The sequence below is a fragment of the Nyctereutes procyonoides genome, unplaced genomic scaffold (assembly GCF_905146905.1).
Source record: "Nyctereutes procyonoides isolate TBG_1078 unplaced genomic scaffold, NYPRO_anot_genome, whole genome shotgun sequence".
Lineage (NCBI taxonomy): Eukaryota > Metazoa > Chordata > Mammalia > Carnivora > Canidae > Nyctereutes > Nyctereutes procyonoides.
Window position 1 is genome coordinate 47,545,778 of NW_026575020.1, and position 27,678 is coordinate 47,573,455.

Below are 27,678 nucleotides of genomic sequence, written 5' to 3' on the forward strand. Positions count from 1 at the left end.
TCGTCATTTTTAAAAATATGGGCGCTCTTGGGATGCCTGGGTGGCTCAGCAGTTAAACGGCTGCCTTCACCCAGGGCGTGATCCTGGAGACCTGGGATCGAGTCCCACATCCGGCTCCTTGCATGGAGCCTGCTTCTCCCTCTACCTGTGTCTCTGCCTCTCTATCTCTCTGTGTATCCCATGAATAAATGGGTAAAACTTTTAAAAATAAATAAATAAATATGGGCTCTCCTAATTCACTGCGGGGTTTAGACAGAAACAAATTCCTAAAGTGCTGTGTAGACGGAATCAGGCCCAAAGCAAATGAAGCCTTGAAGCAAAAGTTAGGCTTTGAAGAATCTATCTACTAAGGTGATGGTAATGGTCTTCTTTGAAGACACTGTTAAGTCCCTTCCCAGTTTTTTATTTTATTTTATTTTATTTAAGATTTTAATAATTTGACAGAGAGAGAGCACAAGCAGAGGGAGCAGCAGAGGGAGAGGGAGAAGCAGACTCCAGCTGAGCCTGATGGGGCTTGATCCCAGGACTCGGATCACGACCTGAGCCAAAGGCAGCCACTCAACCCAGGGAACCACATTGGCGCCTCATGCTCCTTCCCAGTTTTTAATGTTAAGGACAGTAGGACACAGTACAAGGTGGGGGGGTGGGGGGTGGGGGGTGGACACTGGAGGTTTACTCCAAGTCAGATTCCAGGGATCTAACCTCTGGCACAAGGTACCTAGTTTCCTCACCCATCATCTGCCTTGGAAAATCTGAATCCTATCAGTTTGAAGCCTCTATCAATCTAAACTGCCCCCCCCACCCCCGTTTCTCTAACCAAGTGGAAAACTAACTTCAAAATATAACTTTTTTAGAAACTGAATCATGGGACGCCTCGGTGGCTGAGCAATTAAGCATCTGCCTTCTGCTCAAGGCATGATCCTGTAGTCCCAGGATCGAGTCCCACGTTGGGCTCCCTGAATGGAGCCTGCTTCTCCCTCTGCCTGTGTCTCTGCCTCTCTCTCTCTCTCTCTCTCTCTCTCTCTCTATGTGTCTCTCATGAATAAATAAATAAAATCTTAAAAAAAAAACTGAATCATGCTTTAGTCCAAATAAATTACACATTAAGTAAATTATAATTATATATTCTATTAACAAGGGGAGCCTGATTTCATTTGCCAATTAAGAAAGGGCCTCCCCTCCCCCCCCCAAAAAAAAATAACAAGTAAAAGAAAGGGCCTCCACCTGTATTATTCAAAAGTGATTACTTCTCCCTGAAGTGGTGGGTATTTTAGTAGCATGCATAAATAAATCAATAAGTGGCTTAAGAGCCGTGCCTGAATGTTCAGGAGAGCCTGCGAAAAAAAGCAATCAGAATAAAGAGAGTAAAAAGATTTTGTAGGTAGTAAGAAGATTCTAGAACTGGTTGTTTTCTTGACTATCACCTGCACTTTGGAAGTATTTCATGCAGTACTAACACTGCGCCTAGATCCCAAACCCCTACCAATAAATAAAGTCACTGGGGGGAGAGATGAAAAAGCACACACATCTCCAGGCTGCACTGCTCCAGCTCAGCTGCCCAGGGTGGGAAGATCTCAATCTTTTCTAGAACTACTCTGGTTAACCAGGTTCACTCATCTGCCTCCCCCACTTCCCACACAGCTGTGTGCTGCTCCTCCACTTGATTGACACGGTCGAGATGCATCCCCCAAAACTGCCTGTCCACCCGGATTCATTCCATCCTTCCAGACTCTGCTCCAACGTTATCTCCTCAAATGCCAACAGGCAGCATCGCCAGGTCGATCATTCTGGTGGGGGCCTGACCTCTCTCTTTGGCAACCAGTGTCCCGGGGATGTATAGTTTTGTCAACTCGCAGCTACCTGGATCTTGCCTTGGATTGTACTATGGGTCCTGCCTCAACACTTGCTCCAGATGACAGATCAAGACGGGCCCCTCGGGAGCGCAGTCACTTTATCGGTTAAATACCTGCTTCTTGCCCAAAGCGCCTCGCCCCTTCCACAAGGTAGAGGCTCACTAATATACCTGATAGATTAGATGCTCTGTATTTAAATAGACACACGGTTTGGCTCGCAGTCTCTTTGGTGGCGCACACTAACCCGCACTAGTGAGTTTCAAATTTCCCCGATTGGCTTCACGCTTCCTCGACGTCCCTGGACGGGCGCTAAGCAATTGTGAAAACACCGAAAAGGTAGGGGCGCGGGATGCTGGGGCCTGAATAATCCTCACTGAGTCATTTCCTGAATGATGGAGCTTGAAGCTTCGGGAGATCTGGAGAATGGAGCTGGAGCAGCGGTGGGAGGACCAGCCCCCCGCCCCCGCCCCCCGCCCCGCAGCCGCAGCCCCCGGAGCCGAGCCCCGGGCCGGCACCCACGTGCTGGGGCGCCCCCGTGTGGCCGCGCCCGCGTCCCCGCCGCTCCGGGCTCGCCCGCAGACCACGCTCCCCGCCGCTGGAGAAACAAGAGACGCAGAAAGTTTCCGAGCCAGGCGGTTTGCGGAAAGGTCGAAGCCAGGTCTGGGAGCCTCGATGCGCGGGCGTGGCGGGAGCGGCGCCCAGGCCGGCGGCGACGGCGAGAAGTCCGGGCCCGGGGAGGGCTCCCCTAGGGCTCCCCTAGGGCTCCCCTAGGGCTCCGAGGTGGCCCCCAGCGGGACTCCGGGCCTGGAGATCCCGAGGGCAGAGGCTTCTCCCCTACCCAACCCAGACCTTGCAGCGAAGGGCGGGAGGGGAGCCGGGGCCCACGCCAGGACCGGGTGCCGCTCCCCACGCACACCCCACCCCACCCCCAAGCCAGCAGGACGCGCTTGGGGCGCTTGGCTTTGCTCTGTTCATTTTCTTCATTGGAGGGGGGGGCGCACCAATTCCCTTTGGCGCATCCGGATCCCCAAGAGTCAGGTTTGTGGGGGCCCCCCAAGACTCCACCTAGAGTCCACCGCCCCACCCAACGCCGCCCTCCCCCGCTGGGGTGACAAGTGGAAACAGCGGCTCCCCTCCCGCCTCCCCTCCAGCCTTCCGAGTCGGGAGGCAGCGCTCCAGCAGGGCTTCCCCGCCGCCCGCGGAGGCTCCGCCGACCGAGCGGCTGCGGCGGGGTCCTCGGCGCCCCGGGGCGGGGGGGGGGGGGCGGGGGCGGGCGAGGCCGGGCCCGGCGCGGCGCTTACCTCGTCCACGGTGAGCGGCATGCAGATCCGGTACTCCTTCAGCAGCATGGTCCTGCCGGCCGCGGGCCCCCGGCGGGGGCGGGGGGCGCCCCCGAAGGACGCGGCTGCCGCCCAGGCGCGGGGCAGGGCGCCCGGAGCCCTGCGCTCAGAGCCGGCGGGCGGAGCAGCCCCGGCGGCGCGCTCAGCTCAGCTCCTGGCTTCCTCCTCTCCGCCCGCGAGCATGTCACGGCTCGGGTCTGGGCGTCCGGGGCTCCCCCGCCTCCGGCCTCGCCGAGCGCGCTGTTGCAAAGTCAGGGAGGGACCCGCTGGAAGCCGCTCGGATCCGCAGCCCCGGGCGGCAGGAGCGGCCGCCGGATCAGGACATGCCCGGTGGCGGGCAAGGGAGGAAAGGAAGGAGCTTTGCGAGAATCCAAGCGAAATGCACAAAAAGTCCCCCGCCTCGAGCCGCCTGAACCTGGCGACCCCCTTCTCCGGCGGGTCTGCCCCAAGGCGAATGGCACCAGGAACGCCCCGCGGCCGGAGCCGGAGATGCTGACTTTCCAGACAAAGGCTCGGCCGGCCCTTCTCCCCGGGCGGTAAACAAGGTTTCCTGCTCTTTTTAGGGCCCGTCCCCGAGGCGCGCCGGGGCTCGCAGCGGGAGAAAGGGGAAGCCGCGGCCGCTCGGCTGCGCCGGGCTTGGGCCGCGGGTTGCTCCGAGCCGGGCTCGCGGCGGCCGGGGCGGGCGGGAGGAGGCTGGCGCCTTCCGCGCACGTCCCTCCCCCGAGTCCCCGGGCTCGGCGAGCGCCGTGCGTGCCCGCGAGTTTGCAGCCGCGCGCCGGGGCCCGGGAGCCCGCGCCGAGCCGCAGTGTGCCTCGGGCCGGGGAGGTGGGTGCGGGAGGAGCGAGCGCCAGCCAGGCTGACATCAGCAGCGGCCGCGGCGGGGAGGGTAGCCCCATCCGGCCAATGGGGAAATGGCAAAGAATGTGGAGGATTTAAACAAAACAGCATGTCTCTCCCCGGCTCCTGCCAGACGGCGGGGCTGCCCCGGAGCTGGGGCTGGGGGCCGCTGGGGAGGACCGAGCGAGGGGGCCGGGGGGCGGCGGGGGCGCGGGGGGGGGAGGGGCTCGCTTCCCTGCCCGCCTGTACCCTTTGGGTCTGTTTCTCAGATGTGCTCCGCCCGGCCCCTCTGGGTGGCGTCTGGCTTCCAGGTACCCAAAGAAGCGCGTCTTGACCTTTGCAGGAGGTCTTGTTACAAACGCCCTGTCTGGTCCAGGGTTGCAAGCCCAGCGCTGCAGAGGCGATGGGCTGTGGGAGCACGAGCCCCCAGCCTTGCCTGCTTTCCTGGCTGGCTTCAGAGATGGAATCCTGGACGACTGGCAAGTGCAAAAGCGAGGAAGAAAACGAAGTGCAGAGAGCACAGGAAAACAGAGGGAGCGAGAAGCGGACGCGGCCTTGTACCTCCCCCGGCCTGCTCTGCTGTCCCACCGCCCGCTCCGCGGGGCTGCCCGAGTAGGCTTGCCTGTCAGCACTCCTAAGTTCAAAAAGTCACAGGGAAATGTCAATGAAAATGCCTGGAGTGTTGGTACTTCATCCATATTAAACAGATCCCTCATTTTAACCACAAGAGGCACATTTTTCACTTACTCAGGAAGCTGCATGTAACTGCTGAAGTCTGTTTTTCATTTGTCTGGTATTTTTAAGCTTGTTTTTCTGAAAAGTTGCTGGATGAAAAATGCATCGTTTTGCCTCTATGCAGAAGAACCTGCAAGCATCATCTTTTCTCTGAAAAATATGTGTGCTCTGCGGCCCTGCAGCTACTCGTCGAGCTCGGATGGGGCTGCAGATGGTCTCGATACTATAGTATTTAAAATTATGATTAATAAACAGATAACCGGTGTAACTGTGGTGGGTTGTGGCAAAAAGCACCCAGATGGCTGGAGGGAATTCATAACTGTGAACATGATACAAAGCCTCATAGAAAAACAACCACCCTATACCCAGCTTATATTTTAGTGAAAACTATTTTCTAGATAAATGCTTCCCAGAGTTGGCTCAGATATATTCACAGCAACTAATTAAAGCTAAACCGAATTCCTCGAGGTGGAAAATCTAAATCTGACACTGTAGTGGTGAATAATAACACATCGAAAGCCTGTGATACGGGAAGAAGCTCAAGCTGTTTTTCCTTTTTTTTCCTACTTCTTACTTGACAACAAGTGTAGTGGTTTCGCTTCTGGCACCTAATCCTCTTCCCAAAGGCAGCTGGGCAAGGTACCGGCAAGCCACATGTACATACGCATGCACACAGGACTTCAAAAGTGTGTAGGTATGTTCCCAGCTTCCTAGATGTTTCCTTTTTGTTTTTTTTTTTTTAAGATTTTATTTATTTGACAGAGAGATAGTAAGAAAGCACAAGCAGAGGGAGCAGCAGAGGGAGAGGGAGAAACAGGCTCCCCACTGAGCAGGGAGCCTGATGCAGGCAGATGCCAGGACTCTGGGATCATGACCTCAGCTGAAGGCAGATGCTTAACCTACTGAGCCACCCAAGCGCCCCCTCCTAGATGTTTCCTGACATTGATTCTGCAGCTGTTTTTACTGAAATTAATATTATGGTTGAAGAACTACCCCTCCTCATTGCCCCAGACTGCAAATCAGTCTGTATGTGCTTTGCTCCTGACTCTAGTAAGCTGCCTGAACTTCCTTTTCATCCAGTCCATCCGCGTGCCTGGTCACATTAATCTTGTTCAAGCACAGCTCTAATCCTGCCCCTTTCACAACCTCTCAGGGATTCTCTGTGGCCTACTGAGCCAGTTCAAATTCCTTGGCAGGAAGATCAGGACTCTGAATCCACCTTTCCCCTGCTAGTCAGTTACCTTTCCTCCCGGCCCTCCTGCAGCCAGGTGACACAAATATTCTCTGTGGGCAGGAGAAGGCGCCCACTTCACCTTGACCCTTCTGCTCCTGCCATTGCCTTCAGAGAGTCCCTCCCCACTCCATCCCCCATGACACCATTTTTCAGCAATCTGTTTTTGGAAAGTGATTTCTGATGGCTGTGTGTTGGATGGGAAAAGGCAGCAGGATACCAGAGGCAAGAGGTTATTATATTATTAGAATATTACAGGAGACAGAATGAGGAGGGGGGTCTGAATTAGACTGCACCAGAAGAAAAGATGATGAATTTCAAAGATTCATTAAGGACTTGGGGACAGATTGGTTTTCACTACAACAGCACTTGGGGGAGGGGAGGGCAAAGGGAAGGCTTATTCATTCATAACTCATTCACAAAAGGGAAAAGAGCGGCATCTACTGGTCAGATACATTGCGTAAAGTGTTTTTAAGTCAGCAAGTCTGGCAAGAATTCTATCTTTGTTTCTTTTCCGCCAGCGGAATCCCCAGGATCTACTTCCAAAGAGCTTTGAAGGTGTTGCCGTCATCATTAAGGATAGTACTAATGATCCATTAACAATGGTACAATCTACAGTTGCTGATTGTCACGTATTTTAAAACGGGGGCTGGGGCACAAAGAGCAAAAAGGGAACAAAGTGGAGTTACCAGGGAGGAATGATATGAGCAGAAGGAAGAGTATTAGCCTGCACAGGTCTGTGACAGCTGTATCATCCGATAGGTGACAATCTGTGAAGGGGGGGGTTCTCAGAAGGCGGGGCGGGGTGCCCATCAGAATCAATCATCTAAGGAGCCTTTTCAGTCCATTATCATCACCTGGATTCTGATGATGCACCCCTCCCCCACCCTGAAACCTCTCTGCAGTTAGTGTGAAAAAGCTGAGACCCACTCTGCATGTAGCAGCAGAAGGAACTGTCTTTGTGACTATTTGAAGCCATGTTTCATTCCTAGAATATCCTGGTACTTCTAGAGTAAAGTATTATGGTCCTTTCCATCTTCCTCTTTCCTAAGGACTGTATATAAGGTCTGTGGGTTTGTCAAAGCTCATTGAAAGTCCTATCTCAGGGATCCCTGGGTGGCTCAGTGGTTTAGCGCCTGCCTTTGGCTCAGGGCGTGATCCTGGAGTCTCAGGATCGAGTCCCGTGTCAGGCTCCCGGCGTGGAGCCTACTTCTCCCTCCTCCTGTGTGTCTCTGCCTCTCTCTCTCTCTCTCTCTTTATATATATATATAAATCTTTAAAAAAAAAAAAAGTCCTATCTCAATCCATTAAGCATCTGCCATCAGCTGGGGGTCATGATCCCAGGGTCCTGGGATGGGGCCCTGCACCAGCTCTGAGCTCGCTTCTTCTCCCCACCCCCCTGCCCATGTTTTCTCTCTCTCTCTCTCAAATAAATAAAGTCTTATTAAAAAAAAAAAAGAAAGAAAGAAAATGAAAGTCCTATCTCTTCCACACACAGCTCTAGACAACTCTTTACCTTTCTAGAAACCCAGAACACTTATCTGGACTATTCATTTTGGTTCTTGTTTGCATGCAAGTGTGGCCTTTACATAGAAAATGTCATATACAGGGACGCCTGGGTGGCTCAGTGGTTGAGTGTCTGCCTTTGGCTCAGGGTGTGATCCTGCAGTTCTGGGATCAGGCTTCCTGCATGGAGCCTGCTTCTCCCTCTGCCTATGTCTCTCTGCCTCTCTCTCTCTCTGTGTGTGTCTCTCATGAATAAATAAATAAAATCTTTTTTTTACAAATGTCATATACAGTGCTAAAGTATTCCATCTCTTCTCTGACTGCCAGACGTGATTTTGAGCTTCCAGAGAAGCCAGACCATGTCCTCATCTGGAGAATGTATCCTTGGTATAAGGGGTAGTGTAGGTACCCAAAAAAAACATCTATTAGGTGTATGTATATAATTAGTTCAGGATTCACCATCTCAGATAATTCTTTGTTGTGGTGGTCACTGTAGGATGTTTAGCAGCATCCCTGGTCTCTACCCACTAAATATCAGCACCCCCACACACACACACTGCCAAATATGAGGGTACATAGGGAGGGAGGAAGTCCTACAATGGAGAACCACTGTATTTGCGGAACATTCACTAATCTTATCTAAAATAGCTACTCCAAGAAGCTTTTGGAGACGCTGACTTCCAACTCGTCAAAATTAGGTCTAAGGAGAGAAGGATAAAACTGTTACATCACAGTAATAGAAAGATGTACCTTCTTATTCCCATTGTCTGCCTTACATTACCAAAGCAGCCTTTAATGAAGATCTTGACCTTAACTAACCTTTATCACTAGGTGAAGGTCATGCCTGCCAATTTTTTCCATTGGAAAGTTACTATTTCTCCCTTTCTGTACTCTGTTCTTCAGGAGTGGGTCGGTCATTGGGGTGTCCAGTTGGCTCAGAGGTTGAGCGTCTGCCTTTGGCTCAGGTCGTGATCCTGGGGTCCTGGGATCCGGTCCCACATCAGGCTCCCCGCAGGGAGCTTGCTTCTCCCTCTGCCTGTGTCTCTGCCTCTCTTTCTGTGTCTCTCATGAATAAATAAATGAAGAAGAAGAAGAAGAAGGAAGAAGAAGAAGGAAGAAGAAGAAGAAGAAGAAGAAGAAGAAGGAAGAAGAAGAAGAAGGAAGAAGAAGAAGAAGAAGAAGAAGAAGAAGAAGAAGAAGAAGAAGAAAAAGAAGTGGGTCATTAAGTCCAGTCCACAGTCAAGGGCGGGGAATGAAGCCTGCCTCCCGAGGAGAGGGTGTCTACATATATAATATGGAATCCTGTGTAATTTGTCTCTTCTCCCTCACTTATTTCTTCATTCAATTATTTATTTAAATCAGTTGGACTGGGCAGCCCGGGTGGCTCAACGTTTAGCGCCTGCCTTCAGCCTAGGGCCTGATCCTGGAGACCTGGGATCGAGTCCCACATCAGGCTCCCTGCATGGAGCCTGCTTCTCACCCTACCTGTATCTCTGCTTCTCTGTGTGTGTGTGTCTCTCATGAATAAATAAATAAAATCTTTTAAAAATAAATAATAAATAAATAATAAATAAATAAATAAGTTGGATCCATGCATATTTCTTTTACACCAAGTAACAATTCAATAGTCTGTTAGTTTTGTTGCTCTAAATGTTCCAACTTTGGGACACTGGAGGTTCTTGCAGTTTGGTTCCTGTGTCTATTCACATACCCCCTTTTTAAGGATTCTACTTGAAAATCAAATGTTATCCTTTGCAATTAATTTTTATTAACTTGTTGAATTCCAGCAAAGTCTGTGTGTGTGTGTGTGTGTGTGTGTTAAACAGCTGTGTATCTGACCTTGTTAGGTACTAAGCAAATGATAAATTAATTCCTAACACAACTACAAAAAGCACATCCCAAAGCAATTCTTATGTGTAGAACCATTTATCGGACCTCTATTAAATACAGAGAATGCCTTTGATGTATAATTGCTTGTAGCTGGGTGCTCATAAAATAAAAATTAATTGACAATGATGTGGTATAAATTGCTTCACACACACACACAAAAAAAAAAAAAACCTTGGAAGTTCTGTACCAAAGGTGTAGTTTTGTCTTTTTTTTTTTTTAACAAATAAGCTAGCAATAAATTTATCAAAGTTTTATTGCTTCTCCTGTTTTTATAGAAATTGACAAAACACTGGAATATTTTGAGATGAATTATGCGACTGTATGTAACCTATGCTCACTGAAGACAAGTTTTAGTGATGAACGAAGACATCGTCTTTGATCCTGAATGTTCTTTAAAAGGAGGCAACTGGGGATCCCTGGGTGGCGCAGCGGTTTGGCGCCTGCCTTTGGCCCAGGGTGCGATCCTGGAGACCCGGGATCAAGTCCCACATCGGGGTCCCGGTGCATGGAGCCTGCTTCTCCCTCTGCCTATGTCTCTGCCTCTCTCTCTCTCTCTGTGACTATCATAAATAAATAAAAATTAAAAAAAAAGAAAAAAAATATTAAAAAAAAATAAATAAAAGGAGGCAACTGTGCAACCATAATTGACTATAGCTACTTAATGCAAAAGCATATTTGACCTAGTATCATCAAGTGATATCAACACAGATCTGGAAATAGCATTCCTTTTCTTTCTTTTTCTTTTTTTTTTTTTTTAAGATTTTCTTTTTAAGTAATCTTTACCCCCCACGTGGGGCTCCAGCTAACAACCCTGAGGTCAAGAGTCACATGCTCTCCTGACGGAGCCAGTCCTGTTCCCCTGGAAATCGTATTTCTTAGCTATGTCATGCCACAGAGATAGTATGATATTTGACTTTTTGTGGAATATCATAAGTGTTACCAGAGAGAAAAAGAGTTGTGTTTACTATTAAGAGCATGTAGTGGGCAGCCCGGGCGGTTCAGCGGTTTAGCGCCTGCCTTCAGCCCAGGGCATGATCCTGGAGACCTGGGATCGAGTCCCACATCTGGCTCCCTGCAGGGAGCCTGCTTCTCCCTCTGCCTGTGTCTCTGCCTCTCTCTCTGTCTCTCATGGATAAATAAATAAAATCTTAAAAAAAAAAAAAAAGAGGGATCCCTGGGTGGCGCAGCGGTTTGGCGCCTGCCTTTGGCCCAGGGCGCGATCCTGGAGACCCGGGATCGAATCCCACATCGGGCTCCCGGTGCATGGAGCCTGCTTCTCCCTCTGCCTGTGTCTCTGCCTCTCTCTCTCTCTCTCTGTGACTATCATAAATTAAAAAAAAAAAAAAAAAAAAAAAAAAAAGAGCATGTAGTAATAAGGGAAGAACCGACTTGGGGGTTTCTAGTTTTCTATTAAATCATTAATGTCGGGAACCCTGGGTGGCACAGCGGTTTGGTGCCTGCCTTTGGCCCAGGGCGCGATCCTGGAGACCCAGGATCGAATCCCACGTTGGGCTCCCGGTGCATGGAGCCTGCTTCTCCCTCTGCCTATGTCTCTGCCTCTCTCTCTCTCTCTCTCTCTCTCTCTCTCTCTCTCTCTCTGTGACTATCATAAATAAAATAAAATAAAATAAAATATAAATAAATCATTAATGTCAATCAAAAAAAATGTGAGGTCATTTATATCAAAACCCCAGTTTAACAATTGTGTAGGTGACTGTAATTAAGCTGAATAATGGCCCCCAGAGACAACGGATCCTAAAACCTGGAAACTGAAAATGTTCCCTTATTAGAAGAAGAGTCTTTGGGGTGGGGGTGGGCACCTAACTGGCTCAGTCAGCAGGGGATGTGACTCTTGGTCTTGTCAGAGTTCTGACAAACCCTTCCTGGGTTTGAGTCCCACGTTGGGTGTAGAGATTACTTTAAAATAAAACTTTGGGGATCCCTGGGTGGCTCAGCGGTTTAGCGCCTGCCTTCGGCCCAGGGTGTAGTCCTAGAGACCAGGGATCGAGTCCTACATTGGGCTCCCTGCATGGAGCCTGCTTCTCCCTCTGCCTGTGTCTCTGCCTCTCTCTCTCTCTCTCTTTCTCTCTCTCTCTCTCTCTCTCATGAATAAATAAAATCTTTAAAAATAAGTAAATAAACAAAACCTTAAAAAAAAAAAAAGAAAAGAAAAAGGGTCTTTGGAGATGTGGTTAAATTAAAGACTTTGAGAAGATTAATCTGGATTATCTGGGGAGGCCCTAAATACAATCACAAGTGTACATAAGAGAAAAACAGAGGGACATTGACACACACACAGAAGAGGAGAAAGCAACTCGACCATGAAGGCAGAGATTGACCTGATGAAGTCAAGGAATGTCCACAACCACTGGAAGCTGGAGGAGACAAGGAACAGATTGTCCCCTAGAGCCTCCAGAGGGAGCATGGTCCTGTCATACCTTGATTTTTGCCCAGTGATACTGGTTTCAGACTTCTGGACTCTGGATTCTGAGAGAATCAATTTCTGATGTTTTGAGCCACTAAATTCATGGTGATTTGTTACAGCAGCAAGAGTAAATGAACACATTAATTCTTTTTATTCACTTGATATAATGGTACTTGACATAAAATAATTCTAACATAGGTCCAAGAGATTTACTCAAGAGATAAAATACAGTATAATTTTCTTTACAAAATGATTTACAACAGACTTGAAAATACCCAACTTCTCCCACTGCCTTTTTCTTTTTTTAAGTTTTTATTTATTTAAGCAATCTCCATACCCAATGTGGGGCTCAAACCACAACTCACAACTGCAAGATCAAGAGTCACAGGTTCCTCTCACTGAACCAGGCTGGTGCCCTCCTACTGCCTTATAAAAGAGGAAATTTACAAAAACAAATGTTTCACACACATTTCAGAAACACTTCTGTAATGTAAGCCTCTGGCTTAAGATGCACTCAATATGCTAATGACTCCTGGCTTTGAATCTCTAGCCCAAAGGACTGCCCTTAATTTGTTTTTTTTTTTTTAATATTTTATTTATTCATGAGAGACACAGAAAGAGAGGCAGAGACAAAGACAGAGGGAGAAGCAGGATCCCTGTGGGGAGCCCAATGTGGGACTCCAACCCAGGAAGGACCTGGGGATCCTGACCTGAGCCAAAGCTAGACGCTCAACCCTTGAGCCACCCAGGGATCCGAGGACTCCCCTTAATTCGACCCCTGTATATGAATTTGCTTTTTCGATATTGTCTCTGGATACCCAATAGGGGCCTCAAACTTAACATATCCAAAACTGGGCTTCTATCCTTTTGTGTCTAATTTGCTTGTAACCTAATCTGCTTTTTCTTGGGAAATGGCAACTCCATCTTTCCAGACACTCTTGCTGACCAAACTCTTGCTGACATATTTGACCTCTCAACCCCCACCGTCAATAGCAAATCCAATCTTGGCTCTATCTTCAGGTATATCCGGGATCTAGCCCTATCTAACCACTTCTACTGTCTCCACCCTCATCTAAGCCACCAACATTTTCCTCCTGAATTATTTTTTTTTAAGATTTTATTTATTTATTCATGAGAGACACATAGAGAGAGGCAGAGACATGGGCAGAGGGAGAAGCAGGCTCCACGCAGGAAACCCAATGTGGGACTCAGTCCCGGGACTCCAGGATCACACCCTAAGCCCAAAACAGATGCTCAACCCCTGAGCACCCAGGTGTCCCTTCCTCCTGAATTATTGCAATAACTTCCCAGCTAGTCTCCCAGCTTCGGCCCAACCTAGTCACCACACAGCAGCCAGAGTGATTCTTTCATCATATAAGTTGGCTCCTGCTACTCCTTCCCGTAAAACCTCCACTAGCTTCCTATCTCACTCAGATTTAAAAAAAAAAAAAAAAAAAAGAAACAAGTCCTTATAATTGGTTGAATTGTCCTAAACTTCATCTCCTGCAACTCTTGCCCTCACTCATTCTGGTCTACAGACAAGCCGGGGTGATCTGATGGCTCTCACTTCAGGGTTCCTGCTCCTGCCTGCCTCTGCCTGGAATCTTCCTCCCCCAGCTATCTGCAAGACTCCTTTACTGAGGCGTCTGGCTGGCTCAGTCTGCGGATCATGCCTCTCTTGATCTCAGGGTTGGGAGTTCGAGCCCCATGTTGGGGGGAGAGATTACATAGGGGAAAAAAAAAAAAAAGACTCTTACTTACTCCAGGTCTTGGCTCACTAGCCTGTCCTTCCTCGACCATCTCCCATTCACTATCACTCCTGCTGTATATTTACATGTTTATCTTCTGTCTTCCCCCCCCCCCCATTGACATGTTCACTTCACAAGGGTGGGAACTTTGGGTCAGTTGTGGGCATGGTGAAGAAGCTGCACCTGCCAGAGATGCCAAATAGGAATACCAACATAGTAATTAATATAGAGACACATTAGTTTCAATAGTATCAGAATATACATTACCAGTGTTTTTCCAATAGATATTTCTCTCCGTTGTGGAAAACCCACCTCCATGCTCTGGGGCAGTAACTCGAAGACAGAGTTTGGGTATACAGAAGGAAGATAGTTTATTCCTTTGCCAGGCATAGAAGGCTGCAGCAGGCTAATGACTCCAAGGACTGCAAGCCTATCTGGGGTAGAAGGGTTTTATAGGAAAATACAGGATCTGGGCGGTTTGGATAGGAATCTGGCCTGTGCTGCCAGCAGAGTAGGTCACGTCTTCAAGGTGGTCTCATGACTGGCATTGGCACTGGCCATGAGTCTCGTTACTAAGTATACATTTGAGGTCAGTGGGACGTCAATATTGGTGCAGTGTTCTTGGAACAAAGGATTCCACAGAAAAACAAATGAAGAGGAAGGGGAGGGGGAGGCTTTGAGAATGAGGAAGAGAAAAATGTGTTCAGTTTAAAGTCAAGCCTTGCTGAGACTCTAGTGTGCCCACGTTTGCTTTTTTTTTTTAAATTGCATTGTTATTTATTTATTTTTAACTAATCTCAACTGTCCAAGGGGGAGATCCAACGCACGACCCCAATCTTTTGTTTTTAATCTCTCAGCCCAATGTGGGGCTTGAGCCAGGACCCTGAGATCAAGAGTTGCATGCTCTATGTACTGAGCCAGCCAGATGCCCCATGTTCTCTTTTTTTTTAACATGATGGTTTTTTTTTGTGTTTTATTTTTTTATTATTATTTTTTTAAAGATTTAATTCATTTATTCATGAGAGAGACACACAGAGAGAGGCAGAGACATAGGCAGAGGGAAACGTGGGCTCCATGCAGGGAGCCCGATGTGGAACTTGATCCCGGGACTCCAGGATCATGCCCTGAGCCAAAGGCAGATGCTTAACTGTTGAGCCACCCAGGCATCCCCCAACTAGTGTGTTCATCTTAATTTCCATCTATCTTTACATTTCTATAGGGGTTTCATTTACCTATTCCTTATCCTTTGCTAATTTTCTCTTCTGAAACTAAATTCTTTTTTTTCCCTGAAACTAAATTCTTAATCACAATATCAGATTCATCCAAATAAAGGGTTTATAAAGAGTACCTGTATAACAGTATTCTTCTTACCTATTTTCTCTGACTGTTGCTCAGACTTTTACTGAGTTCATTCTTTATTCATTTCACCTTTTTTTTCTTGTTTCCTTTGCAAGCCTTTCCTTTAATTTCAATATGCTTTCATTTTCTGTTACCTCCGAGCCAAGCGAGAAAGGGCTTCAGTTTGGCATGAGAGCCAACTAGAGTTTTCTCCACTATTTATCTCTTTCTTAGATCCTCTCTCTAATTTTTTGAGTCCTGGAAACCATAAATCTGTTTACTCCATTACACCTTTGTTTCTTTTTGTCTTTTCACACTCTTCACACATGTAGACCTCCAAATACTTTGTCTCCTCTACTCAAACCAACTACACACCAAGTAAAGAGTGAGAAAGCAAATTAGCCTAGGGCGTCTCAACAATTCTGGCTCCTACCGTGTGTTCTAGAAATTTGTGTGGGTATTTCAGGTTGTCACAATCACTAGGGGCAGAGGGAGTATCAGCATATAATTGGGATGCGAGACCATCTACAAATGCAACAAACCTGCACAGTAAAATATTGTCCTACATTCCACCTGACTTTTTTTTTTAATTTTTATTTATTTTATGATAGTCACAGAGAGAGAGAGAGAGAGAGAAAGAGGCAGAGACATAGGCAGAGGGAGAAGCAGGCTCCATGCATCGGGAGCCCGACGTGGGATTCGATCCGGGGCCTCCAGGATCGCGCCCTGGGCCAAAGGCAGGCGCCAAACCGCTGTGCCACCCAGGGATCCCTCCACCTGACTTTTTAAAAAATATTTTATTTATCTATTTGACAGAGAAAGAGAGCATAAGCAGGGGGAGCAGCAGTCAGAGAGAGAGGGAGAAGCTGGCTCCCAAATGAACTGCTGCGGGGCTCCATCCCAGGATCCTGGGATCATGACCTGAGCCTAAGGCAGACATTTAACCAACTGAGCCACCCAGGCTCCCCACACCTGACTTTTCAGTGTCCTGCCAGATGCCTACTTATGTGTCTGAGACCTAGATTCTTTTTTTTTTTTAAGATTTTATTATTTTTTTAAGATTTTATTTATTTATTTATGAGAGGCAGAGATACAGGCAGAGGGAGAAGCAGGCTCCATGCAAGGATCCCGACATGGGACTCGATTCCAGGACTCGAAGATCACCTCCTGGGCCAAAGGCAGGCACTAAACCACTGAGCCACCCAGGGATGCCTAAGATTTTATTTATTTATTTATTCATGAGAGACAGATTGAGAGAGAGAGAGAGAGAGACGCAGAGACACAGGCAGAGGGAGAAGCAGGCTTCATGCTGGGAGCCTGATGTGGGACTCTATCCTGGGACCCTAGGACAATGCTCTGGGTTGAAGGCAGGTGCTAAACCGCTGAGCCACTCAGGGATCCCCTGAGACCTAGATTCTAACTCCATTTCATATATGCCAGTCTATTTCTTGAAGTTTTAATATACACTAAAACTTCTTTTTTTTTTTAAGATTTTATTTATTTATTCATGAGAGACACAGAAGGAGAGAGAAGCAGAGACACAGGCAGAAGGAGAAGCAGGCTCCATGCAGGGAGCCCAATGCGAGACTTGATCCCAGGTCTCCAGGATCACACCCCGGGCTGAAGGCGGTGCTAAACCACTTAGCCACCTAGGCTGCCCTACACTAAAACTTCTTTTTAAAGATTTATTTACCTAAAAGAGAGCACGCAAGCATGAAGTGGGGGGAGAGGAGGGGCAAAGGGAGAGAATCTAAAGCTGACTCCCTGCTGAGCATGGAGCCCAACCAGGGCTGGATCCCAGGACCCTGAGATCATGACTGGAGCAGTAATCCAGAGTTGGATGCTCAACCAACTGTGCCACCCAGACACCCCTGCCTGTACTAAAATTTCTAAGAATTCTTCTATGTGAAAAGCAATGGAAGATTGTACTTTTATATAGTCAAAACTTTACCAAGAAGTTATACACCATTTTGGAAAAAATCATGCTACCCACAGGAAGCCCTTATGATGCTTGGGGAACCAATGAAACATAACTATTGCAGATTTTGCTGGGGCTGGAACTCACCACCCAGAGATCAAGAGCCGCAAGTTTCTCAGACTGAGCCAGGCAGGCGCCCCTTAGCCTTTACATTTTGAAATGTATATTATTTTGCTATTCTGCAATGCTTCTCCTTTATATTATAGCTAGGATGTTTTGTCGTTGTTTTTAATTATGTGTGCAGATGGGTTATATTATCCATGATTTTGATTCTACAGCAGTAAAAACCAACAACAATTAAAACAAAGTCTATTCACCATATAAAAAGGGATGTTGGTGCTGATTAAATTCACTAACCGGTAGACCATTCCAAGATTTCCCTTTTGCTTTGGAGGCTACCGTTGACACTTTGACCACATCACACACAACCTCATTCTCACTTTCAAGCATCCTAAACTTTTTTTTTTATGGTTTATTTCTTTATTTATTCATGAGAGACACACAGAGAGAGGCAGAGACATAAGCAGAGGGAAAAACAGGCTCCCTGCCGGGAGCTGGATATGGGATTCCATCCCAAGACCCTGGGATCACGACCTGAGCCAAAGGCAGATGCTCAACCCCTGAGCCACCCAGGTGACCCCATCCTAAACTTTTTAATAGGAACCTAGATGGTGCAAATGAACATTTGTACGGTCCTTAAAAATTAAAATGACCGGGATGCATGGGTTCCTCAGGGGTTGAGCATTTGCCTTTAGCTCAGGGCATGATCCCAGAGTCGGGGGATCAAGTTCCACATCGGGCTCCCTGCATTGAGCCTGCTTCTCCCTCTGCCTGTGTCTCTGCCTCTCTCTCTGTCTTTCATGAATAAATAAATAAAACCTTAAAAAAATAAAAAAAATTAAAATTAAAATAACCTCACATACATGATCTTGCTTGATGCTCCCAAGAGTCCCACAGTGAAAGCCAGTAAAGGGGCACCTGGGTGGCTCTGTCAGCTAAGCATCTGCCTTCAGCTGAGGTCATGATCTCACAGTCCTGGGATTGAGCCCCATATAAGGAGCTCTCCCTTTGTGCAGGAGTTCTCTCTTTCTCTCTCTTTATTTTTAGGAGTTCTCTCTCAAATAAATAAATACAATCTTAAAAGTAAAAAAAAAAAAGGCCAGTAAATGTGTTTTTAAAGATTCTTCTTAAAAAAAATAAATAAAGATTCTTCTCACCCACGTAGTGGATTACAGTAAAAATGAAAACAAACAAAAAATACTTGTTGTGTTACTGAACCGCTGTCACACTTTTTGACTTTTAAGAGATGCCACCGATTAAACCACCAAGATTCTCAACCAGACGAAACTTGATAAAGAACTTTTTGTCTCTGGGGTGATTTCAGCCTGCTCAGGCAGAGATGAGAACACTGAGATCCAACAAAAGTCCAGCGACTTGCCTACGGTTCTGAGAAGAAATACTTCAAAGCAGGGATGCCCCGCCCACGGCCCCGCCCACGGCCCCGCCCACGGCCCCGCCCACAGGGCTGTCCGCGGCAGTGCCTGACTGGCGGCCAGCGCAGGGGGGCCTCGTGGGGTCCTTCGGGCGGGTTCCCGACGCACTGCCTGAGCGGGTGCACAGGCGGCTTCCGGTGTGGGTGACGAGTGGTGGCCGAAGCAGGGGGACATCAAGGGACGTTCAGGCAGGGACCATGGCGGACGGCGGCTCGGAGCGGGCTGATGGGCGCATCGTCAAGATGGAAGTGGACTACAGCGCCACAGTGGATCAGCGACTGCCCGAGTGCGAGAAGCTGGCCAAGGTGAGGGGAGGCCGGCTGGCTGTTGGCGGGCGCCGAGGGCTGAGTCACGGCGCGGAGCTCGCTTAGGCCTCAGGGGGCCTGCGGGCTGGAGGGCGCGTCCCCCACTGCCTGCCCGGCCCGAGTGGGGCTGCATGGGGAGGAGGTCCCAGGTCGGCTCCGCGGCGGGAGTTCGCCAGTGCATACAGCTTCCCAAACCTTCCCTGGGACAGATGGCCACTGCCCGGAGCAGCTGGGGCCCCTTTTTCTTGGTCCCGTTCAACGTGCACTTTAGCAGTTTCCCGGGGGGTTAGGGCCGCGTCAGCGTCCAGGCTAGATCAGAGAGTTGAGTGCTTCTGCTCGTGTCGTTAAGCTGTGTGTGGATCCTGGGATGTGCCTGGCCTTGAGCCAGGAGAAGGGGTAGGAAAGTGATGGGACGAAGGTGGACAACGGCACAGGACCCCTGCCCTTCAGGAGTTGGTAGACATCGCGAAATTAGACGATCGGCTGCGGTGGTGAGTGTCCCCCAAGCCTGTCAAGTGCTGTTGGAACACAGAGAAGGAAGCTGCTCCTTCTTACTGGTGGGATAAGGGAAGGTTTTACAGAGACTGGGATGGGGCGGAATGGTTCCTGGAGCAGGAACTCCGGAAGACAGAAGTGCGGGGTAGCAGCGCTTTAGCCCAACTGCTTATTATCTCCCCTGGAATAGAACTTTTAACTCGATCCTGGTGTTTATCACACTCCCTGCTACGTGTCAGGCGGCTCTGTGGACCCTTTTACATATAAAGAAACCAAGGCTTAGGGAGTTATTTGTGGAACGTTGTCGTTGGTAATGGAACCGAGGATTCAAAACTCGGTTTGTCTGACGGGGCTTTGGATGGTTGTCAGATCAGCTCCCATCATGGGCTGTTGCTAAGAGTCCTTGCACCCAGGCGTCATTAAGTTCCTTGATCGATCCAGCCACAGGTATTTGTTGCTATTCACCTGGGACGCATGTGCTAAATAACAGAGTTGGTTTTGTCCCTTCCGGGGCTTACTGCATAAGTACATTGAAATGTACTACATTCAGGGACAGAAGTGTCAAGTATTATCTCACAGTAGTATTTTTTTAAATGATTTTATTTATTTATTCATGAGAGGCAGAGACACAGGCAGAGGGAGAAGCTCCCTGCAAGGAGCCCAGTGTGGGACTCAGTCCCGCACCCCAGGATCACGGCCAGTGCCGAAGGGAGACGCTCAACTGCTGAGCCACCCAGGCGTCCCATTTAATGGGGCTTTACAAAAAACAGGGATAGGGAAAGATGATGAAGTTGGTATAACCCGAATTTCTTAGCTTCAGTACACTTGATGGAGGGGAACCATAAATTCATCTATGTACATACCAGAAGCTAGTGTAAAGAAAACATCGTCTTGTACGTAGGAGTTGGGAAACACCTACAGGGCCAGGCAGATAACAATAGCTGGCATTTATTGAGTACTTTCTACCGTGCCAGACACTCTTCTAAGTGCTTACATGCATTAGCTCATACGGTCCTCACCTTAGCCCTATGTGATAGGTATTATTCTTCTTCTTATTTTACAGACAAGAAAACAGTCTAAGAGAAGTTGAGTCACGTGCTCCAAGGTCATACAGCTAGTAAAGTGGTGGAGCCAGGATGCAAACCAAGCAGACTGATTCTGGAGCTTGTGCTCTCACCATGCTGTCCTGCCTAGTGAGCCAAATGTAATGAAAACTTGAACTTCTGAGCACCTGTCCAGGGAAAGGGGGCAGTAACTCTTTACCTCCAGTTAATCTTTGCCAATTGGGGATGAAGGCCAAGCCTTGTCAACTTCTTGAGGGAGAAGCCAGGAATTTGGATTTTTTTATATGAATTGCCTCAATATTTAGAAACTGGCACTAATCTGGTTTAAAGCACTATTTGAACCAATACCACATATATCAAACAAAATATACATACAGGCCAAAGTCAGCCTCTGAACTACCACTTGGGATGTAATAGATTGCTAGTGTCCAAAGGAAGAAACCATTTGCTTTAAAGAAGTACAACTATTCCTAGAACTGAGACCTGGGAGAAAAAAAAATCTTCCTTTTACCGATTTCTTCTGATAGCCTCCTATCATTAGTCAGTGCTAGACATTGTGGGAACTGTAAAGATCATTATTAGACAAAGCCCTTGCCCTCAGGTAGCTTATAGGCCAGTAAGAAAAAAAATTTTTTTCACTGCTACGGTTGTAGTAATCACATGTATGGCATTTATTTAGGACATTGTGGTTATGTTCAAGACAGTTGAAAAGACTTGCAAACTCAAATACCTTTTTAGGCATCAAATAGGTGGATAATGGAAATGTTTAAAACAGGGAGAGTTGGGGCTTGTTAAACGAGGTAAAATTAAAGCGATTTGGATTTTTTTTTTTTTTTAATCCAGTGTGCCAGTGGAACAAAACAAGGTACTGGTGTGAATTGCTTTTGTGAACGAGGCAGATAGAGGCCTGAGGGATGACAGAGTATGTTTTTGTTTTTGTTTTTTATTGCAAACCCACAATTTTCAAGTTTTGGATTAGACGGTTGTCTTACCATCCTAGTTAATTTTAATTTCTTTTAAAGTTTGATTCTTTGTTTTGCCTTTTATTCATCATTTTATTTTTTTTTAATTTTTATTTATTTATGATAGTCACAGAGAGAGAGAGAGAGAGAGAGAGAGAGAGAGAGAGAGAGAGAGAGAGGCAGAGACATAGGCAGATGGAGAAACAGGCTCCATGCACCGGGAGCCCGATGTGGGATTCGATCCCGGATCTCCAGGATCGCGCGCTGGGCCAAAGGCAGGCGCTAAACCGCTGCGCCACCCAGGGATCCCTATTCATCATTTTATATTTTCTAACCATTCCACCAAACAAAGAAAATACCTATTTAAAGCATTGTATTTTTACATTGGAATGTATAGAACACTTTAGCATACACTCTTATTGTTTTACTTTGAGCCCATCAATAAAAGTGAAGAAAGTTCTATTGTTTTTACTTTACTTGTGAGAAAACTAAGGTTCAGCAGTTAAGTGGTGTATCCAAGGTCTATAGCCAAGCCAGGTCAAGCTCAAGTCTCCTGGCAACAGGTCGTGTTCCTTTTGCTACATTCCACGACCTCTGTAAGAGACTTACTTCTACGCTTACTTAAGACTTTTTTTTTTTATGTACGTATGTTAAGATTTTATTTATTTATTCATGAGAGAGGCAGAGAGGTAGGCAGAGGGAGAAGCAGGTTCCCTGCAGGGAGCCTGCTGCAGGACTCGATCCCAGGACCCTGGGATCACGACCTGAGCCAAAGGCAGACAGACACACTCAACCACTGAGCCACCAGGTGCCCCATTTTTTATTTTTAATGTGAAAGACATTTGAAGATTAAAAATTATGTGTATAGAAACTTACTAAAAATGTACCCAGTGAGAAAAGAAGCCCGGATAGCAGAAACCTTCAAAAGACAGACCCAGGTCTAGACTTGGGTGGTGAAATTGCCAAATCTAGGCCATTCGATTCTCTTACAATGATCTAATACAGTTCTGTTTCTGTGTTCCAACATTCACCTAACATTCAATAATTAACACCAGTCACTAATATTTATTGCCATGTACTTTCTATATAATGTTAGCTGTTGTGATGATGATAATGTACATATATTCCAGGCCTCTCTTTATAGGTTTTGCTTTAATTCTTACAGCAACTCTGTGGGGCAGGAATTCTTATTATGCTCATTTCACTGAAGAGAAAATTAACAGTCAAAGTGTGTTATGCCCAAGGTAATATAGTGGTAGACCTGAGATTTAGACCCTGGCAGTCTGGCTGCAGAGCCTGCATTTTTAACTATTACATTCTGCTGCTTCAGTGACTGGCATTTGAGGTTGGTGAGATAATAAAAGTGATACTAGGGCAGCCTGGGTAGTTCAGCGGTTTAGTGCCACCTTCAGCCCAGGGCATGATCTTGGAGACCCAGGATCAAGTCCCACAACAGGCTCCCTGCATGGAGCCTGCTTCTCCCTCTGCCTGTGTCTCTGCCCACCACCCTCTGTCTCTCATGAATAAATAAATAAAATCTTTAAAATAAACAAATAAATAAAAGTGATACTAGTTCTCCATAGTGATTAGTTCTTTAGTGAATCTAATGAGGGCCTTTCTGAACTGTAACTCTGTAGTATTTAGCAGTTCTTAATACACAGAGGATCACCACCACCACCACCCCTGCTTTTTTTTTTTTTAATTTTTATTTATTTATGATAGTCACAGAGAGAGAGAGAGAGAGGCGCAGAGACATAGGCAGAGGGAGAAGCAGGCTCCATGCACCGGGAGCCCGACGTGGGATTCGATCCCGGGTCTCCAGGATCACGCCCCGGGCCAAAGGCAGGCGCCAAACCACTGCGCCACCCAGGGATCCCCACCCCTCCTTTTTGATTATGGTATAATTGTTACATGGTTATTTGGAAATTATTTACATTTTTTATATTTTATTTATTTGATACAGAGATAAAGAGAGCACAAATAGGGGTGGGGATGGCAGAGGGAGATGAAGCAGGCTCCCCGCTGAGCAGAGAGCAGACTGGGGGCTTGACCCAGGCACCCCGATTATTTACATTCTTAAATTGAATATATCCTTTCATTCATCTTCCTATCTTTTCATTTGGTTACCTACAGCCTCTTCTTAAGGTTAATATTAAAAAAAAAAGAAGAGGTGAAATGTAAAACATTTTATTGTTAGCAGCTTGGACAAAAAACTCTTTTAGAAATAGTTTATGTGAAAGTATCGGATTGGTCTTAAATTTCAACCATTGGCCTTTTTCTTACTTGTTTAAGTTATTTAACAAATCATTAAAAGATTGGATCCACTTAGAAGTTAAAGGACACAAACATACAGAACTTAGAGATACCCAACATGGATTGATATTGAACAACTCCTTAGTCATTTGAACATTGATTATTTGTATTTATCTGTATTTATTTTAAGATTTTATTTATTTATTTGTGAGAGACAGAGAGAGAGAGAGGCAGAGACATAGGCAGAGAGAGAAGCAGGATCCATGCAGGGAGCCTGATGTGGGGGATGTGGGACTCAATCCTGGGTCTCCAGGATCACGCCCTGGGCGGAAAGGAGGCACTCAACCGCTGAGCCTGGGTCCCACAAAGATTATTTTAATGAGGAAAATGAGTCACAAAAGTCACATGTTCTACTGGCTTAGTTTTGGTAGCTCTGACTGTCTCGTTCTTCTGAGTTGAAAGGCAGCATTGAGGAGGTGGAATTCCTTTCCTTTTTTTTTTCTTTTCTTTTCTTTCTTTTTTTTTTTTTTAAAGATTTTATGTATTTATTTAAAAGAGACAGAGAGAGAGGGAGAAGCAGGTTCCCCACTGAGCAGGGAGTCTGATGTGAGGGTCAGTCCCAGGATCCTGAGATCATGACCTAATCTGAAGGCAGACTCGTTGACTGAGCCACCCAGGTGCTCCAAGGAGGTGGAATTTCAAAAACTGAATAGGTAGGGAAAAAAAGGAGGAGGATGGTTAGCCATAGCATTGGACATGGCAGAATGGGAGAAAAAGGTGGGATGATTAGAGAATTGGGAGTAGTATTTTGTTGATAGTAGTACCCCTCAAATAGCACTGAATTACCAGCCATGTAACTTATCACATCCTACTTAGTGTGACAGTAAGAATCACGAATTCTGAGCCATTAAGATCATCTGATAGTTTCTGGTCAGTGTGAAGCCATTCAATGCATGCTATGTACAAGTTGGTGCATGGGAAACGATCAGACACTATCCAGCCCTGAAGGAACTTAAAACCACTTAGGAGACCAGAGGTGCACATTAATAACTGGTTCAAGGTATAAAGGGATGTACCATAATATCTACGGAAGCAACATTATGTGCTTTGCCAGGTGCAGAACATTGAGCTGCAGTAGTGAAGAGTATAGACATGGTCCCTGCTCTTACAGAATTTACATTCTAGTGAGATTAGGAAGACCATAAAAGGTTAAAACAGAAAAAATGTTGGAGTCATTACAGAGCAGAAAGTCTGTGGGCTTGTGAGTTAAAGAAGGAAATACTGAATAACTGCTGACTATGGAGAGTTATTTAAGAATGCTTTCCTGAGAAGATGACAACTAATGTTTTGTTAATATCTAGAGTGGTTTGTGATTCAGGACGCCTCCGTGGCTCAGCGGTTTAGCGTGCCTGCCTTCGGCCCAGGGTGTGATCCTGGAGTTCCAGGATCAAGTCCCACATCAGGCTCCCTGCATGGTGCCTGCTTCTCCCTCTGCCTCTCTCTCTCTCTCTCTCTCTCTCATGAATAAATAAATGAAATCTTAAAAAAGAGAGTGGTATGTGATTCTTTCACATGTAGAGTGCAGTTCTTTGAAATCCATACTTCTGGGCAGCCCTGGTGATTCAGCAGTTTAGCAAGCCTGCCTTCGGCCCAGGGCGTGATCCTGGGGTCCTGGGATCGAGTTCCGCGTCGGGCTCCCTGTGTGGAGCCTGCTTCTCCCTCAGCCTATGTCTCTGCCTCTCTCTGTGTGTGTCTCTCATGAATAAATAAACAATATCTTTAAAAAAATAAAACCTATACTTCTGAATTAAAATACCATAAACTACACTCTTGATCACAAGACTAACAGTAATTGCAAAAGTGACAGGTGACCATCAATGAACGGTATTTTGCATGTTAGCTATTTTTGTACTATATTTGTTGCCAGATAGTAACCATTTTCCTAATGGAAATTACTTTGATGGAAACAAAGGTGTGATTTAAACTAGCATTGTTTGGTGTAATGGAGGGAACATTGAATCAGGAGGCTAGAGCCCTGGGTTCTGATTCTGCTGTTAAGTTTTGTGGCTGCACTATTTGGTCCTTAATCCTTGTATACTCTAGAATGAGGTGATTGAATTTAGTAATCTGTAACAGTCTACAGTTCAAGAGTCTTTGTTCTTTTATGATTTGTTAGGCTTTAACTTTGGAAAATTTATGGATTTGTTTCCTCTTTTCCTCTGATGGACATTTAGTCAGCATTTATCATACACATGAATCTATAGAGTTTGCCTAACTGATGCTCTCCCTTTGCATAGGAAACACTGTTACAACGCTAGTAATGTATGTTTAAGATTAAATTATAGTGTAATCATACAGATTTTAGAGTTAAAGAAAGTTCAAATAATGGATGTACAGTACATATTCTGTGCTCCATAGAAAATTCAGTTTAAACATTATCTTGGGGATCCCTGGGTGGCGCAGCGGTTTGGCGCTTGCCTTTGGCCCAGGGCGCTATCCTGGAGACCTGGGATCGAATCCCACGTCAGGCTCCCGGTGCATGGAGCCTGCTTCTCCCTCTGCCTGTGTCTCTGCCTCTCTCTCTATCTCTCTGTGACTATCATAAATAAATAAATAAATAAATAAATAAATAAATAAATAAATAAATAAATAAATAAATAAATAAAATAGAAAAAAATAAACATTATCTTGGAAAATAAAGAATATTTTGAAAAGTACAAACATTATTTGTATCCTTAATTCAAAAACTAGTTAGTTTCTTTCCTCAGTAAAAGAATAGTACTAATGTACTATCCATGCATGTCATTAAAATAAAGTAAGTTTCAGGGCACCTGGCTGGCATTTGGTGGAGCATGTGGCTCTTGATCTTGGGGTTGTGAGTTTGAGCCCCACATTAGGTATAGAGATTACTTAAAAATGAAATCATTGGGAGATCCCTGGGTGGCTCAGTGGTTTAGTGCCTGCCTTCAGCCCAGGGCGTGATCCTGGAGTCCCGGGATCAAGTCCCGCGTCGGGCTCCCTGCATGGAGCCTGCTTCTCCCTCTGCCTGTGTCTCTGCCTCTCTCTCTCTCTCTCTCTCTGTCTCATGAATAAATAAATAAAATCTTAAAAAAAATAAATAAATAAAAATAAAAATGAAATCATTAAAAATAATAAAAATTTCATTTATAGTTAAACCAATTTCAAAATAAAATCCTCTATCACTTCCAATTCATTCATTGTTAATAATATCAGTATCGTAAGTACTTGAAATTTTTTTGCTGTGGGCTGGTTTTGTTTTGATTACAATGTGTGGTTCTTAGTAGAATGGCTTATCTTAGTCCTGGTGTATTATCATTTAGGTTTATATCATTTGAATTTTGCTATTCCCATTTCCTAATGTGCACCCCAGGAGGAATATTCTGTATTTGCATACGAGATAGAGGTTACTGTCAGTTGACAAAAAGGGGTATCTGCTTAAAAGTATGACCTTTGGTATAGTGCGTGTGGATATTCTCAGGTGGTCTTCATTTCCTTTAAGCACAATTATAATTTATTTTATTTTTTAAGATTTATTTATTTATTTATTCATGACAGAGAGAGGGGCAGAGACACAGGCAGAGGGAGAAGCAGGTTCCGTGCAGGGAGCCTGATGTGGGACTCGATCCCAGGACTCCAGGATCACACCCTGGGCTGAAGGCAGCACTAAACCGCTGGGCCACTGGGGCTACCCAATTTATTTTTAAAGTCATTGAAAATTAAGGGCTCCTGGCTTGCTCAGTTGGCAGAACAGGTGACTCTTGATCTTGGGATTGTGAGTTTAAGCCCTACTCTGGGCATAGGGCTTACTTAAAAAAAAAGTTCAGGACGCCTGGGTGGCTCAGCAGTTGAGCCTCTGCCCTCAGCTGAGGGCATGATCCTGGAGTTCAGGATCGAGTCCCACATTGGGCTCCCTGTGTGTGTCCCTCTGCTTATGTCTCTGCCTTTCTCTGTGTGTCTTTCATGAATAAATAAAATCTTTTTTTATTTTTAAAATTTTTTTTATTGAAGTTCAATTTGCCAACATATAGCATAACACCCAGTGCTCATCCCATCAAGTGCCCCCCTCACTGCCCGTCACCCAGTCACCCAAATAAATAAAATCTTAAAAAAAAAAAGTTGGATGCCTGGGTGGCTCAATTGGTTAAGTTGCACCTGCCTTTGGCTCAGGTCATGATCCTAGGGCCCTAGTATCAAGCCCCACATC

The 27,678-nt window shown here is 46.2% G+C and overlaps 2 protein-coding genes across 2 annotated transcripts in view; one reads left to right on the plus strand and one right to left on the minus strand.

Annotated features, from left to right (window-relative positions):
• Nucleotides 1-4,009, minus strand: part of PITPNC1 (phosphatidylinositol transfer protein cytoplasmic 1) — a 252,816-nt gene extending 248,807 nt beyond the window's left edge. The window contains exon 1 of the mRNA XM_055326076.1: nucleotides 3,155-4,009. Within this exon, the coding sequence (XP_055182051.1) occupies nucleotides 3,155-3,202 (48 nt within the window). The 5' untranslated portion in view covers nucleotides 3,203-4,009. The remainder of the gene's footprint in view (nucleotides 1-3,154) is intronic.
• Nucleotides 4,010-18,475: 14,466 nt separating this feature from the next.
• The window catches only part of PSMD12 (proteasome 26S subunit, non-ATPase 12), a 35,364-nt gene continuing 26,161 nt past the window's right edge, over nucleotides 18,476-27,678 (plus strand). The window contains exon 1 of the mRNA XM_055334339.1: nucleotides 18,476-18,679. Within this exon, the coding sequence (XP_055190314.1) occupies nucleotides 18,572-18,679 (108 nt within the window). The 5' untranslated portion in view covers nucleotides 18,476-18,571. The remainder of the gene's footprint in view (nucleotides 18,680-27,678) is intronic.